The 15,052-nt window shown below is 43.9% G+C and overlaps 3 protein-coding genes across 4 annotated transcripts in view; 2 read left to right on the forward strand and 1 right to left on the reverse strand.

Moving 5' to 3' along the window:
• The first annotated feature begins 216 nt into the window (after positions 1-216).
• On the forward strand, positions 217-1,224 carry LOC101983416 (olfactory receptor 52W1). The gene has a single exon (XM_005370200.2). The coding sequence runs from the start codon at positions 229-231 to the stop codon at positions 1,222-1,224; it is 996 nt and encodes a 331-aa protein (XP_005370257.1). The 5' UTR covers positions 217-228.
• Positions 1,225-6,274: 5,050 nt separating this feature from the next.
• CUNH11orf42 (chromosome unknown C11orf42 homolog) lies at positions 6,275-9,588 on the forward strand. Its single transcript, XM_026777568.1, has 2 exons — positions 6,275-6,724; positions 8,638-9,588. The coding sequence occupies exons 1-2, from the start codon at positions 6,653-6,655 to the stop codon at positions 9,562-9,564; spliced, it is 999 nt and encodes a 332-aa protein (XP_026633369.1). The 5' UTR covers positions 6,275-6,652; the 3' UTR covers positions 9,565-9,588.
• Positions 6,652-15,052, reverse strand: part of Fam160a2 (family with sequence similarity 160 member A2) — a 25,853-nt gene continuing 17,452 nt past the window's right edge. For both annotated transcript variants that reach the window (XM_005370203.3, XM_005370201.3), the window contains exons 10-12: positions 13,087-13,265; positions 12,766-12,928; positions 6,652-10,678 (exon numbers count right to left, since the gene is read on the reverse strand). In XM_005370203.3, coding sequence (XP_005370260.1) covers positions 10,320-10,678; positions 12,766-12,928; positions 13,087-13,265 — 701 coding nt within the window. In that variant the 3' untranslated portion in view covers positions 6,652-10,319. The remainder of the gene's footprint in view (positions 10,679-12,765; positions 12,929-13,086; positions 13,266-15,052) is intronic.

Below are 15,052 nucleotides of genomic sequence, written 5' to 3' on the forward strand. Positions count from 1 at the left end.
TCCTTTCTGCCCCTGCCTCTGCTCTCCCTACAACACTCACGGATTACTAGGAGCAAAGGATTCTCCCACCCTAGCTAGTATCATGACCATAATTATCCATCCAACCCATGCCAAGGAAAGATTTTGCTCCTGTAATATTTCAGCCCTTTGCCAGTCCATGGATGGGTTTGTGTCACTGTGACATCTCTAGAATGTCTCCTCCTGCCTCCCCTAACAGGAATAATACCCATGAGACCCAAACTTTATCCTTACAGGATGACACACAGTCGAACTTCACAGTCCAACTCCACCTTCCAATGCCCAGTTTTCTTCATACTGACTGGCATCCCAGGGCTGGGAGACAGACAGACCTGGCTGACACTGGTGTTTGGGCCCATGTATCTGCTGGCCCTGCTGGGCAATGCAACACTTCTGACAGTGATCCGGATAGACTCAACACTGCACCAGCCCATGTTTCTACTCCTGGCTACATTGGCAGCTACCGACTTGGGCTTAGCCACATCTATAGCCCCAGGGTTGTTGGCTGTCCTGTGGTTCGGGCCCCAATCTGTGCAATACACTGTCTGCCTCATCCAGATGTTCTTTGTACATGCACTGACTGCTGTGGAATCTGGTGTGCTTTTGGCCATGGCCTGTGATCGTGCTGTGGCAGTGGGGCGTCCACTACACTACCCTATCTTGGTTACTAAAGCCCGGGTGGGCTATGCAGTCTCGGCACTGACACTGAAAGCTGTGGCTATTGTGGTGCCTTTCCCCCTACTGGTAGCACGGTTTGAGCACTTCCGTGCCAGGATCATACACCATGCCTATTGCGCACACATGGCAGTCGTGGAGCTAGTGGTGGGTAACACACGGGTCAACAACTTGTATGGGCTAGCACTTTCATTGGCTGTGTCTGGTGTAGATATTCTGGGCATTGCTGGATCATATGGGCTCATTGCCCATGCTGTGCTTCGGCTGCCTACCTGGGAGGCCCGGGCAAAGGCCTTTGGTACATGTAGTTCTCACATCTGTGTCATCCTGGCCTTCTATGTGCCTGGTCTCTTCTCCTACCTCACACACCGCTTTGGTCGTCACACTGTCCCAAAGTCAGTGCATATCCTTTTGTCCAACATCTATTTGCTGCTGCCACCTGCCCTCAACCCCCTCATATATGGGGTCCGCACCAAGCAGATCAGGGACCGATTCTTAGAAATGTTTAAATTCAGAAAAAAGCAGTTTTAATGGACAGTGGGTCACTGTCCTATATACGCATAGAACTGTGATGACCCAAAAGGTATTTGCTGTGAAGCCCTTTGAGTGTATACCCCTGGTACCTGAAGACTTTGGCCTAGTAAGTCATGTCTTGAATGAACGAAGGCAAAGGCAGGTGCTGCACATTACCGTGCAGGGAAAATAAGATGAAGTTGAGATCCAAAGATCTAGCTTGAGAATTTCTTTTCCTGTCCCCACCCCCATTTCAACCCAAGTCTCACTATGCTTCTTTAATGTGTTGGTACTTGTCTGGACTTACAACCCTCTCTGCTCTTCGGACTGGAGAGGGAGGGGAAGGGGAAAGGGGGGAGGGGGAAAGAAATGGGAGGAGGGGAGGAGGTGAAAATTTGTAATAATAAAAAAAAGAAAAAGAAAAAGAAAGGATTCTCTTGGTCTTGTGTATAATTACAACTTCCTCTTCCTTCAGTTCCAACAAAGAACCCCAAAGTAATACCTACAACTTTTGTCTCTGGTGTTGAGATTTTGAGAGTCAAGAATCCACCTAAAAAATAAAGCTTGTATTTAAACGATCAAATCATTATAATCACCTGTCAACCTGTCCTTTTGTGTACCCTCAGCCAAGAATGTAAAATTCCCACCAGAATCCCTTATATGTCCCAGTGTCACAACAGCATGCAATACTGTATCACATGGTGCAACATCATCATGGGAGTATTTCATGCTGCTGCCACTTCCCAAACAGAGATACTAAACAGGAAGTGGCATGGTGTTGCCCAATGGGGGAATTCATTTTCAGTTAAGGACGGATAATAGAAGGAATAAAATATAATAGGCAGGGAGCCACAGCTGTAAGGACAGAGAAAACTAAAGCCATCAAGTTGTGGTGTTAGTCACAGAGACCTGAAACAACAAAACCCAGCACAGCAGCTCAGAGAGCTGGACCAAGCACCATGGGACAAGACACAGATGAGGCAGCTCCTGTGTAGGACATTTGTCATTTCTAAGACTAAATGGGTCTCATTATGTCTGTCCACTGAATCTGTATGGTTGAAGAGAGCATCTAGTCCAGTGTCTCTCCACCTCCTAACACTGCAACCCTTTAAGACAGTTCTTCATGCTGTGGTGACTATCAACCATAAAATTATTTTTGTTGCTACTTCATAACTTTAATTTTGCTGTTTGAATCATAATGTAAATATCTTTGGAGACAGTGGCTTGTCAAGGGGGCCACAACCCATAGGTTGAGAACCACTGGTCAGTCAATCATGTGTAAGTTTAGTTATTCCCAAAACTTATCTTTTCATGAACTTAAAAAACCTCCAAGAAATGATCTTGTAGAAAACTAATGAAATACTAGTCCTAGAGCTGGAGAATGGCTCAGTGGGAAAACTCCTTGTCTGAAAAAGCGACAACCTGGTCCATTCAGATTCCCAGCACCCACATAAAAGCCAGCTGCAAGTCTGTATCCCCAGTACTGAGGAGGAGGACAGAGAAGAGACAGGTAGATCTCTGAAACACCCTGGGCATTCAGTAAACTCTGGGTTCAGAGACTATCCCAAAAGACAAGGTAAAGAATGACAGAGGAATACACCCAACTTCAACTCTGGTTCCACTATACACATGTGTGCATACAAAGGCATACTGAACCTGATGGATCACAAGCTAAGATATCCATCTTTCTCTTAAGAAATTTCCCTTTGAGAAATCTATTCTGAGAAAATAACTGAGATGTGAACAAACATATGGCAGTAGGATATTTATTACATTATAAAGAAATATAAAGGAATTCTGTGTGATAATCCCATGTCACACATACATACACACACACCATTTTCCCTCGGATACATGGGAAGGGATATCATGTGCAAATAATGTTCATGAGGAATGAGTCCATCACCATCCCACCGTGAGAGACTGTTCTAAGGCACCTTCAGCTCCTAGCTGTGCACAGTTCTTGCAAGGTCGCTTGTTCCACGGCTGTGTGCTGAGAATGTTTTTCCTTCGAGCCAAAAATCTAACATATTTGTGTTTTGTTGACACTGTATACACATACCTACCATGTGATATGTTCAGAAAGCTTTACCAGCACATTCTCATTCTTCATAATAACCTGAGAATTAACTGTATGCCACAGTCCATCACCTATACTTTCAAAATAAATAATCTCTGTAAAAACATTTTTTTTCTATAGCTTTGGCCCAAACCCTAGCCCCAACCATTGTGATCTTATTTATAGCCTTTATTTCACTTAGTGTAAATATTAACATATTTAATTGGAAAGAATGTTGATATGCCTGACTACAGGGCTTAAAACTGAAAAATTCTCAGCTTTAGTATATATTTATCCCAAAAAGTTTAAAATAAAGTAACAAGGGTTTATTTAATTATTCCTGCAGCCTGAAATAAGAGATTATTAAAGATTTTTATCACCTTAAAGTCTTTACGGTCAATGCTAAGAGTTTATGCTGCCATGAGATTAATGCAAATTATCTCATGTTCTCTGCATAAAACATCCTATTTATTTACTCCTAGTCCCCATCCAGATCATTCTCTGATATCCTCAAGGTGATCAGTGCCTCTTTCCAAAGATACCACAGACCAATACCACACGGGAGGCAAATCCCAGCAAGACAAGGCCCAACAGCCCAGCCCTTGGGCTCACCAACTCATCCAGGACTCAACTACCATCTGGTTTCCTTCAGTATCTTTCAGTCTTAGACACTGAACAAAAAGGAAAGACAGACTTATTCAATGTTAAGGTAGATCATCATAGAATTTAGGAAGCCTAGAGATTCACAGGAATCAGAAAAAGGCAGATGGTGTGGGCTTCCAGCTAAGCAGTTGAACTGAATCCAATCTGCCCTCAGAACCCTTGTCCATGAACAAACATTCTAAAGTATTCTGCTTCCTATCTGACCAACAAGCCACCATCCCTGTACTGATCTCATCCCTCTCTTCTCATTCTGGACTCCCCTTGTCATCTACACGTGCATCATTCTTTGCCTCTCCATCAGCTTGTCTTCCATACTGCACAGGTGCAGAGGTCCACGGTTCTGTTCCTTCTACTGGACTCTGCCTTTTATTCTACTTCAACAAAATTTCTTTCAGAAGGGAAGAGAGTTGCCAACTACACTACACTATATATATATCCTTTCCTTGTCAACCAAAATGAAAGGATGTGCTAACCCAGGTGTGATGGTATATACCTGCAATAGTAGCACTTAACACAGAAGACAAAAGTACAAGTAGGAGGCCAGCTTCAGTGACACAGTGACATGCTGGCTCAGGGGATGGAGAGAATTCTAGTCCAAGGAATCCGATGTCCTCCGCTGGCACCGGGCATACACATGATGCACAGATACACACATAGACAAAACATTAAAAATTAGAGTCCTAATGTTAAAGATAGGGTGTTAAATAGGCACCAAAAAAAAAAAAACCTTGGTTTTAGTACTCTTAAGAAACCCAAGATTTCTCATTTGAACTGTTGTGGCTTCTCTTGCATCCTGCCCACTTCCTTCTCACTAAACCACATGTATTTCTCTCATCACACACTGAAGTGAGCCTTGCAACAGCACCAGAAGGAGCTACTGTTCAATAGTAAGAGCTGGAACCCTAGATCTGTTATAACTATTCACTGTATTGTTGGCTAATTATTATTTTCTGAACCTTTGCTTCACTATAAAAAGAAACAGCAATACCTACTCCAGAAAAGAAGGTGGGCACATTGGTACACATCTGTAACCCCAGCGTTCAAGAATCTGAGGGAGGAGGACGGCTCTGAGTTCTGGCTAGCTTGCAGCTACATAATGAGCTCAGAGCTATTCTGGATTACAGAGTGAGGCTGTCTCAAAAAAAAAAAAAAAAAAAAAAAAAAAAAAAAAAAACCAAACAAGCAAAACACCAAGAGATTCCTAAAAGAATCCTCTAAGATAACACATTCCATACCTGATACAGGCCCTAGCACAGAAGAGTTCAAAAAATACTTGACATTAATTTCTTTCCTGAAAACAGGACTCAGCCTACTGTCACTCCTTTGCTAAAAGACCTGGCACCTGTACATTTGGTTTTTTTCTGAGGAGACATGCTTGCCTACCCTGGAGTCAACTGTGCTCCTTTTGGAAAGTTTTCTAGATAACCCTCTCCCATCACTGCAGTAACCTTCTGTGGAGTATGTATGACACCTCTCACTTTGGCTGGCTCAGATGATAGCCAGCTTTGCAAGACAGCAATTTCCTCTAGGTCTGGTTGCAACAGGACACCCCTAGACAGAAGACCTCCAGGGGGCCTCAGAAAGGGGACTATGAGACAGACAAGGGGTGGAGCAGGAAGATGAATACTAGAAAGTTCTAACATGATTTCTTTCAAAGACTTATTCTTCTTCAGCAAAATACTAGGTGAGATCTCTAGAACAAAGAGAGAAAAAAGAAGAGTAATAACGAGAGTGTGAAACTACTACATATACCACATACAAATCGGCCTAGGACAGGAATGGAGCATGAAGAAAATCTTCATGTTTACCCGGGTAATTCTGGCTTCCTGAAAATTCTTGCCAGTTACTAAGGGAACAAAATCTCATTTGGATCTTACTCTCCCCGTTGCCACTGCTCAGCCTCACACCCTCCTACACACACCTGCTTTCTGCTGCTTTTATAACCCACTCATTAATAGCTGGTTTCAACCTAGGAGCTTTTAGAAGTCAGGATTCCCAGGCATATCCCTGATAAGTTAAATCAGAATCTCTGAGAATAGGAGAAAGAATACGGTAATTTATAGGTTAAGAATCACTGGAGTCTTTACTGTTGTTATTGTTGTTTATGTTTGTTTTCAGTGTAAGTCTTGATCTATACTTCCCTATCTTTCAGGACTCTAGTGCAACTTAAAGAAATCTACAACTAACTAGATGACAATTATTCTAGTAAAGCAGTAAAAGAGAAGTGGTCCTACCCTGTTTCCTTAAAGAACTACAGATCAGGAGCCTGAGACAGAAAGAGTGTACTGCACTTTACTTCCCCAAAGCAAGAGAATGACTCCGGGCTGAGACGGAAGACCTTGAGACCATGAAATAAGACTGGAAGATAAAAAGAAAAAAAAAGGGGGGGGGAGTGAAAAGAGGAGAGAAGAAAGAAGAGAGCATCTTCATGTTATTCAAAGGGCAGGGCAGGCACACAGGGAGAAAATGAAATGGCAAAGGGTAATAGAGAGAAAGAAAAGGGAGAAGGAAATAAATTGTAAATATTATGACCTGCAGGCTACAAGGAAGCAGTGGAGTTACTGACCTCTCTGTATCCAAGGCTCCATTGCCTAGCAGAACCTCTATGACCTCATGCTGAAGTAGATCACAGCCCAAGGTGGGGGGGAGGGGGCTTACCTCCCTGGGCAGCTTAGGAGTTCCTGCAGCAGCCACTACCTTGCCCAACCCCTCCCACTCCCTACCATGTTGGTCAGTAACCCCCACCTGCTAACACTGGATGAAGCAGATGCCACTTGGACCCTCATCAAGGATAAGGTAGGTAAAATAAGGAGGCTAAGAAGGAAGTGGCTAAGTGTGACCAGGCTGATTCTTAGGTGGTCTCTGTGTAGAAAGAGGTGGGACATCTAAGACAATAGTGGCAGCAATAACTGACATATAAAAGCACAAAATAAACACCTGAGTGAATGAATGAACTGAGGATGAACAACTAATTTAAGACAAACATCAAAATTCTTCAGAGGAAAAAGGAAAAAATGTGTATTTCCAAGCTTAAACCACCATCTTAGAGAAGCGACCATCAGACTTGAGGCAGCCTTAATGGCCCTTAACAACCATTGCTTGGAAATATGCTCACCACAGAGGCAAGGGAAGCAGAAATAAGAGAGCAAAGGATTTTCCCAAGATTAAGAGTAATTGGTTTCAACAGTGCTCATCTGTATCTACCCTAGACCTGCTGAAATTATAGTGAACATAAATGAGGCCTTCCTCCATAGGAAAGAAAAAAGAAAACCCTTCTTATATTATCTCAGTGAATAACTCAGGGCAGAGATACACAGAGTAAGTGGAACGACTTCAAACAGAACAGGGCACCTCTGAGTGCCCTTATTTCCTTCTTTCAATGTACAGGCCAGCACTTCAAAAACAGCTTTATGGTACAAAGTAAGAGCAGGGCAGCTTCAGGGGCCACTGGATGAACTCAATGTAGGAGCACAGATATGTGGGATCTGGTGGATAAAAAGTAGATCACTTGGAACTTTTATGTGCCCTTGCTCTCTAGCATAACTGAGAGCCAGAAGGTTCAGTCAATGAAAGTTTGAATGGATGGCTATCTTAATAGCTAAGTTACTACTAAAGAGGATCTTACAATGTTCCCAGGTACTCTCAATAACTGCTCACCAGTTACACATACTCCAAACAAAAACAAGAAATAAAGAAGGATAAACCTAAGGAACTAAAAACTCTAAATGGATACTGGAATGAGACAAAGATTAGGCCTCACACACAGAAACAACTATCCCTCGCAGGTTGGGTAGAAAACACAAAAGAGGTAACTAACCCCCACAAACAACAGGCATTGTAAGCCTACATCCGTGTGTCCTTTCTCACCAATATTATCCCATCTCCTAAGCAAGATCTTTGAAGATTCCTTTTTTCCACATTCATGATGAGACTAAGTTCTACCAATTCTGTGACTTCGACTTCCCATTACCTTAGCTCAGGAAATAAAATCATGTTTTGCTTGCATTATTTCAACAGTCTTGTTATTTCCCTTTCCCGCTTTATAACTATGAAAAATCAGTTCTCTTCTTCCTGATCCCATCTTCCACCCAGAGCCTACAAATGGCTTTCCATTGGCCTCAGGATAAAACAATCACTTATAAAAGGCTTACACACACAGCTTTCCATAAACTAACTCCTGTGTGCCTTTCCTCTTCCTACCTTAAATGCAAGCAATATGAAATTATGTGTTCCTAAATGTACATGATTTGATGGTTCAGGGATTTTCCCTGGCTGTCCTTTCTGCTAGGAATGACTACTGCCCAACCTGCTAATCCCGCCAAAGCTCAAGTACTGCCACTACCAAACGTCTTTGACCATCTTTCTATCAAAGACAAAGGCTGTTAAATCACTTGTCTTTATCTCAAACTGCTATCATTTTACTTAGCTAACTATTGTTCACATTTTTGTCTCCTCCATTAGCCCAAGCTACTTTAGGATAAGAACGAAGTCTCATTCTTTCATGTATCCAAGTATCTACCATAATCTGGCACAAAATAAGACATTCAAGGTTTTACTACAGAAGGGAACTAGGTGATAAGAAGTGTGGGTCTATTTATACCATAGAAATGTACTTAAAGAGTGAACAGTGGTGGGAAGGTCAATTTAGACAACACAAGTTAACCTCTGACCTTAACTCAGACCCTGACTTATAAACTGGCCACCTGCAGGTCATCGAGGAACGTTTTGGGTCCAATGTAGTGGCAGTACCTTTTCTGTCGGATGCAGCCTGCTATGATCTACTGGGCGTTCTAGTGAAACAGTCCCGTCCAGCCCACACCCGCCTAATTTTGCCAGGCCGGCAGGGTCGAAGGGCACTGAAATCAGTAGGGCTGCTACCAAATCTTCTAGAACAGGTAGGGTCTGATGGTGTCTTTTCCCACTGCACTCGGGAATACTCACCAAATGGCCAAGCCGAGATAGCCTATGAAGAAATGAGAATGTTGGATGGGCAGCCCTGCCGGATCCGCCTACATATGGGAGGCCTGCGCAAGAAAGTTGCCTTCCTACTGCTACCACCAGGGCAGGTGAGCCTACAGCAGAATCTTCCTTGGCTCCGAAGCACCCACAGCATCTACGTCATCTACCAGGTCTTCTCCTGCACCTGGCTGCAGCTAGGGCTGTTACCGACAGCCCGTGAGCCCCAGCTGCTCCGGTTACAGCGGTCATTACCTATTGCTTTCTCCTGCCTCAAGTTTTCACTGCAGCCCAAGGGTGTGCTGGGACCACAGAAGTCTCTAACCAAAGACCCATTGCCCCAAGGAGCCATCTGGGTTAGACCTAGCCTTAGCATCTTATCAACTCTGGCCCCCACATCAGTACCTGCTGATACCCTTGAAGTTGCTGATGTATCTCCACCTGTCCCAGCCCCACCTACACCACCTCCCCAAGAAGGGCCAGAAAGCAGACCCACCAGATTCTCCTATAAGGGTCGAAACCCCTTCCGGAGGGGCCCCTATATGCTTTCAGGTACTGCTAGAGGAAATGAAGATGAGGGATGGGAAAGACCATTGGAGGGAGAGGGTACAGGGAGTGTAGCCCATGAATGGGTTCAGCAACCGAGTGTGTACAGGACCCTTATGAAGGGACAGACTTGAGGGAGCCCAGGGAGGGTGAGATGGAAGCATGACCCTGGTAAGGGTGTGTGGTGGGGGGATGTGTGTAACAGAATCAGAGGGAGGGACTAGGGCGGAAGATCAGGGGGGGCATGAGTCAAGCTGTGACTATCCCCAACCCTAGCAGAGAACTGGCTCTTCAGCCCCCGCAACCCCCCACCAGGAGCCCAGGGTGGGGGCCCCGGGGACCCCGACCGGCACTCCATGTCCCTGCCCCTGCTGCAGGGTCTGTCCTCGGAGTTCGACAGCGACGAATGAAGCTGAGGCAAGAGATGCAGGGGGCAAGGCCCCTAAGATCTGACATAGGGATACTGGTCCCCAATAAACATCAGCTGCTGCACCCCCAAACCACCTTGGGCCTGTGTGCTTCTTCCTTCTGGGATGCAGAAAATGAGTCTCCATTTTCCCCTAAGCATTAAGTCCTCTCGCTTCTAAGAGTAAAGGGGCTACCTTGAAACCCAACCATCAGTGTTACCACCAGAAAGGCCCCCTGATGATTCATGTCCCACCTGCATACAACCTTCACAGGGACACAGCCCCAGAGATAAAGGGTGCCAAAGAAGAATGAGCACAAAATAGAGATTTCCCTTTTATACATATTGCAACAAATTCTCATAAAACATTCATCTGAAATAAATTAAAAAGTCCATTTGTCACTGCCTCCAAACATAAAAAGGAGCCCGTGTCCTGGAATTCAGCCCAGGCCACAGAAGGCCCTGATTGTCCATGGAAGAAAATTAAGGATTGAGGGGCCCAAAGCCTGAGATGGGAGGAACAGATACCTCCTCTGAAGTATCCAACAAGAAAGGCGAGGTGACGGCATGGGCCTGGGAGATGGCAGCCAACTCCTTGAGAAACTCAGGGAAAATGACTGCACAGTAGACAGCGTTCTTGACTCGCAGAGCCTCACCTTGTCGTTCAGAAGCCCCGCTCCGGGGGAGCAGAACTGGGGTTGAAGCGCCTGGAGAGCCCCCACCTAGTCCAAATCCTGTTCCTTCTCGCCCAGGCTGAAGAACCTGTGCCGCCTGCCGGGCTCTGGTGGGACTATGTGCATGCCGCAGGAGTAACTCCCCCAAGGATGGCCTCCGGCTCCTCACTGAGAAGAAACAGGAGTATCAAGAAGGTGCTGGGATTAGGGAACCTGCCCTAGTCTGGGAAACAGATTCCCCAACCCCCTTAGGTTCTTGAACTTCTCCCCTGGGTTCTGGAAGAATGGAAGGACAAGATGGACAAAAACTGAATTGAAGTTCCTTTTTTGTCTCAACTCTAAAAATGACTAAAGATTTGAGACAGGAGTTTTTCCTCATACCAAAATCCTACTTGCTCAGCATTTCCCCTCTATCCAGTCTCTTCAGCAGCCAATATTTGAACTACTTTATTCCCAGCTACAACTCCTTCCTTCCCCATGACACCTCATCCTAAAGAATTTATTCTAACCACTGTTAGATGGCTCCCATACATAATATGCCCCAACTCTGTGTTTCCTATCACTCTCTAGAGCAGTGGTTCTAAACTTTCTTAATGCTGTGACCCTTTAATACAGATCCATGTTGTGCTGACCCTCAACCATAAAACTACTTCGTTACCATTTCATAACTGTAATTTTGCTACTGTTCTGAACTGTAATATTAACACCTAATATGTAGGCTATCTGATATGCAATCCCCCAAGGGGTCACGACCCACAGGTTGAGAACCATTGCTCTAGCACCACATCCAACCAACTACTTCTACTTTGCTCTGACTACCTAAAGCTGACCTACATCATCTGCTCCTTCCAATACCTACATGTACAACTGCAATTCAGGGATGGCTTCATTTCTTAACACTCCACTGCCTGTCTAGGATCCGTGTCCTTATACTAACTACTACCTCATCACTCACCAGTCCCCGACCTATACCACCAAGACCTCCCTCCCGCTGGGTATGCCCAGACAGCTTCACATTTGTTTCTGTCTAACTTTCTGGATTCCATCACTTAAGTAGCCTAGACTCTAGCCCCTCAATTATGGGAAATGTCTCTAATCGCCACCTCTAACAGTGCTTACAGAAACACCATACAGACTTATTAATCTTGCATTCAGAGCCTTCACAACCAGGGTCTCACTCAGCAACCTACCTTCATTGGATCCAATAGGCATCTTATATCTATCTGCAGCTTCCTTCGGCTACCATTTGTCATTCCTACTTTTTTATCCTTTCTGCCTTAGTTATTTCCACCTGGGAAAACCCTGAAAATACTTCTGTGATCTTCTCTATGCTGACTTCATGTTCTTCTATCATTAACTCAACATCAATAATTTCTTCCCAAGGCTTCTCTCTCATGCACTAAACTATGAACTCAAGAACTTAAGAATGTCACATGTAATGTTTCCTTAGCTCCTAAACTACTACCAAATCCTGTCATATTTAATGCTTCCGTATCTCCTTAATCACTGATAATTCTGTAAAAACCTGCTTCCCAAGTAGTAAAAGACAAGATCTCCTGAGTACATTGGGAGCACGGGGACCACGGGAGAGGGTTGGAGGGGAGGGGAGCGGCAGGGAGGGGAGTAGAGAAAAATGTATAGCTCAATAAAAATCAATAAAAAAATAAATAAATAAAAATTTACAAATTAAAAAAAAAAAACTTCCTTCTCATCTCTGCTCTACCAGATGCTTGCTGCTTTTCTTTCTCACTACTCAAATTCAAACCTCCCTGGTCCTGATTGTTCTTCCTGAATCCCTTCTCTTAACTCCAATTCATCTGCAATCAATCACTTCTAACAATAAGATTTTAAAAACCTCTCCTAGTTTCTTAGTGTCTGAAAGAAAAATCACTACTTCTACTCCAAAAGCTTCCACTCTAAAAGCCTCTTACTCTGGCCAAACCTTTCTAGCCATATCACCAATTGCTTCACAGCCTTGTAAAGCCCCCTACTCTCATCATTCGAAGGCAAATACCACATCAAGTTCTCACAATATCCAATACCCAAGAATTTCTTTCTCTTTCCTTGTTCTTCTACCATTATGTAGGTTTTGTAGATACTGACAATTAGGGTCTTAATATAATGACTCTATCCTCTGACTCAAAACCTGGAAAAACAAAAAATGAAGACTCAAACTCTTCAGTTTCTGGATCTTAACTAACTTGGGCTAATGAGGTGTCAGGGAGAATAAGGAAGGATTGTCAATTAGTCCTTACCTACAGACTCAGAGCGGCGGGGAGCAGGGCCTGCTGTAGGACCTTCAGCCCAGTCCAGCTTGCCACGAGCAATGAGGTACTTCTTGGCTTTGGATAGCAGAGCAGGGAAGTCCTCCTGGGAGGCTGCAAAGCTCTCAATCTTATTCTTCACAGATCCCAGCACCTATGAGACACAATTTTAGAATGTTTCCAGTGGTTTCACACTGACACAAGCCTTCCTAGCCCCACTGCACCTGTTCCCAGGCCACCCAAGGTCACTCTAGCTGTGGGCCTAGCCCACCATTGAGCCTGGACGCACCCATGCATGCATGCATCGCACACCTGCAGCAGGGACTTGACACTGGGCTGGAAGACCATGTTGGTGTTGAGCAGGAAAGAGCGGAGCAGGGGCTGGGGGTGACAGGCCAGCTGGGCCACCAGCCCCGTCAGCAGGAAGTTGACATAGACGGAGTTCTGCAGCATGTTCTCGAGTTTGGCAAAGAGCACAGCCATGAAGGGGCCTGGGAAGGGGGTGGGCACAAGGATACAAAGCCTGAACACAATGCACATCGCAAGCATTCCTCCCCTAACAAGACCCCCACTAGATGAAATTATATGAGTGTGTTAAATGACTTGTGACCACTTTCTCTGGACAATTAAGGTATCCAGATGCCAGCATTATAGTATTATGACTGAAGAGTCAGATCTTAAGCTCTAGAGTGTAGACACATCTCAAATTTCAGATGTGCTCTGTTACTTGATAAGTTGAAAGCTTGACAATATTTAGTTTCCTATTTTATAGTAAAATAACTATACCTACCTCATAAGATAATTAAGAGGACCAATGAGATATCAATGTCAAATATCAAGTACAAGAGCTGGCAAGTTTTTTCATTTGATTATAACCATATCCTACACTGTATTTCTCAGTTTTTAAGAAGCTTCATTCAAGAACACAACAGAAGAATACACAGAGAACCAAGTCACAAAACTAGTTCCATGTTAGACAGAATAGCAAAATAGTGGTCAGAAAGAAAGCAAAAAAGATAAAACAACAACAAAGAAAGAGACTGTGCATTTCAAAGCAAGTAGAAATCTTTAGAGGTACAGAGACAGTATCAGTTTTGTCTTTCAGGAGCAGGGAATCAAGGAGGTTGACTAGGCTCTACAGGAATAGAATAGCGTAGTTCGGAGGCACAGGAAACTGACTCAGGATGAGAAGAAGGGATTAGCATTCTATCCTAGGAGAAACGCCTAAAGACATAACATGACACTGGACCACTGAAGCCGTCACAGTATTTCCGATGAAAGATTTTTATAGAAAATGAATATATTTAAACTATGATAGAAGAATGATGTACAAGTGGTGAATTCTGAAACAGATTTTATACCACCATCTACTACAGGTATCCATAGGACTACTCTTAGCCCAGAAGTAATACTAGCTTAAGGGTCCAAACAAAATCCCTAGCTTTATCCTTCTGTTCATTCCCTGGGAATATCTTCTAAGGGTTAATGCAAAGAGTACAACTGACTTTACAAAGAAAAGGGAAAGAAACATCAATTAATACTCAAAAGACTCTGGAAAAACCACACCACAACCTAGAGGTACTGAGCAGAAAAGGAGCGGAGCAGAAGCTAAACGAATAGGAAGATAGTTTTCTATAGTATGCTAAAGAAGAAATATGGCTCCAGACAGAAGCAATCCCAGGTTTATCAAGAAATGCAGCACACAGACTTGACTCTCGACAGCTAGGATAGGTGGTGCCTTACTGAACTTCAATCTTCTATGACCCACTAATAAAAATCCCAGGGAAAAGCTACCATTTGTTATGTTTTTACAATGTGCCAATATTATATTGAATGATTTTTCATGTACCAATGGTAGGCAGAATGCTAACTTAAAGGGTGCTTAATCTAAACTCTATAGTCTTAACCCTAGCCACTATACTGCTTCCCAGAGATTTTGTTTTGTTTTGTTTTCCCATGCTAAGATATAGATTACAGCTTGATAAAGACTTGTATTGCTCACAAACAAAACAAAGAACCAGTCCAAAATCTCAGGTTGGATCTAGCTCCAGGGGATCAACCCAAAAGGGCCTATCAGGTACACTTTGTCATCACCCACACACTCCCAATCCTTACTAATCATATGTTCTTAAAATAACTGTATTGGACAGTCATGGCAACCAAAAAGGTACAAGACAATGGATAGAAAAATGAAATCAGGCCCTTCTTTGAAGAGATAGAGAGCCAGGCGGGTGGTGGCGCACGCCTTTAGTCCCAGCACTCAGGAGGCAGAGGTAGG

This window comes from Microtus ochrogaster, unplaced genomic scaffold (assembly GCF_000317375.1).
Source record: "Microtus ochrogaster isolate Prairie Vole_2 unplaced genomic scaffold, MicOch1.0 UNK73, whole genome shotgun sequence".
Classification (NCBI taxonomy): domain Eukaryota; kingdom Metazoa; phylum Chordata; class Mammalia; order Rodentia; family Cricetidae; genus Microtus; species Microtus ochrogaster.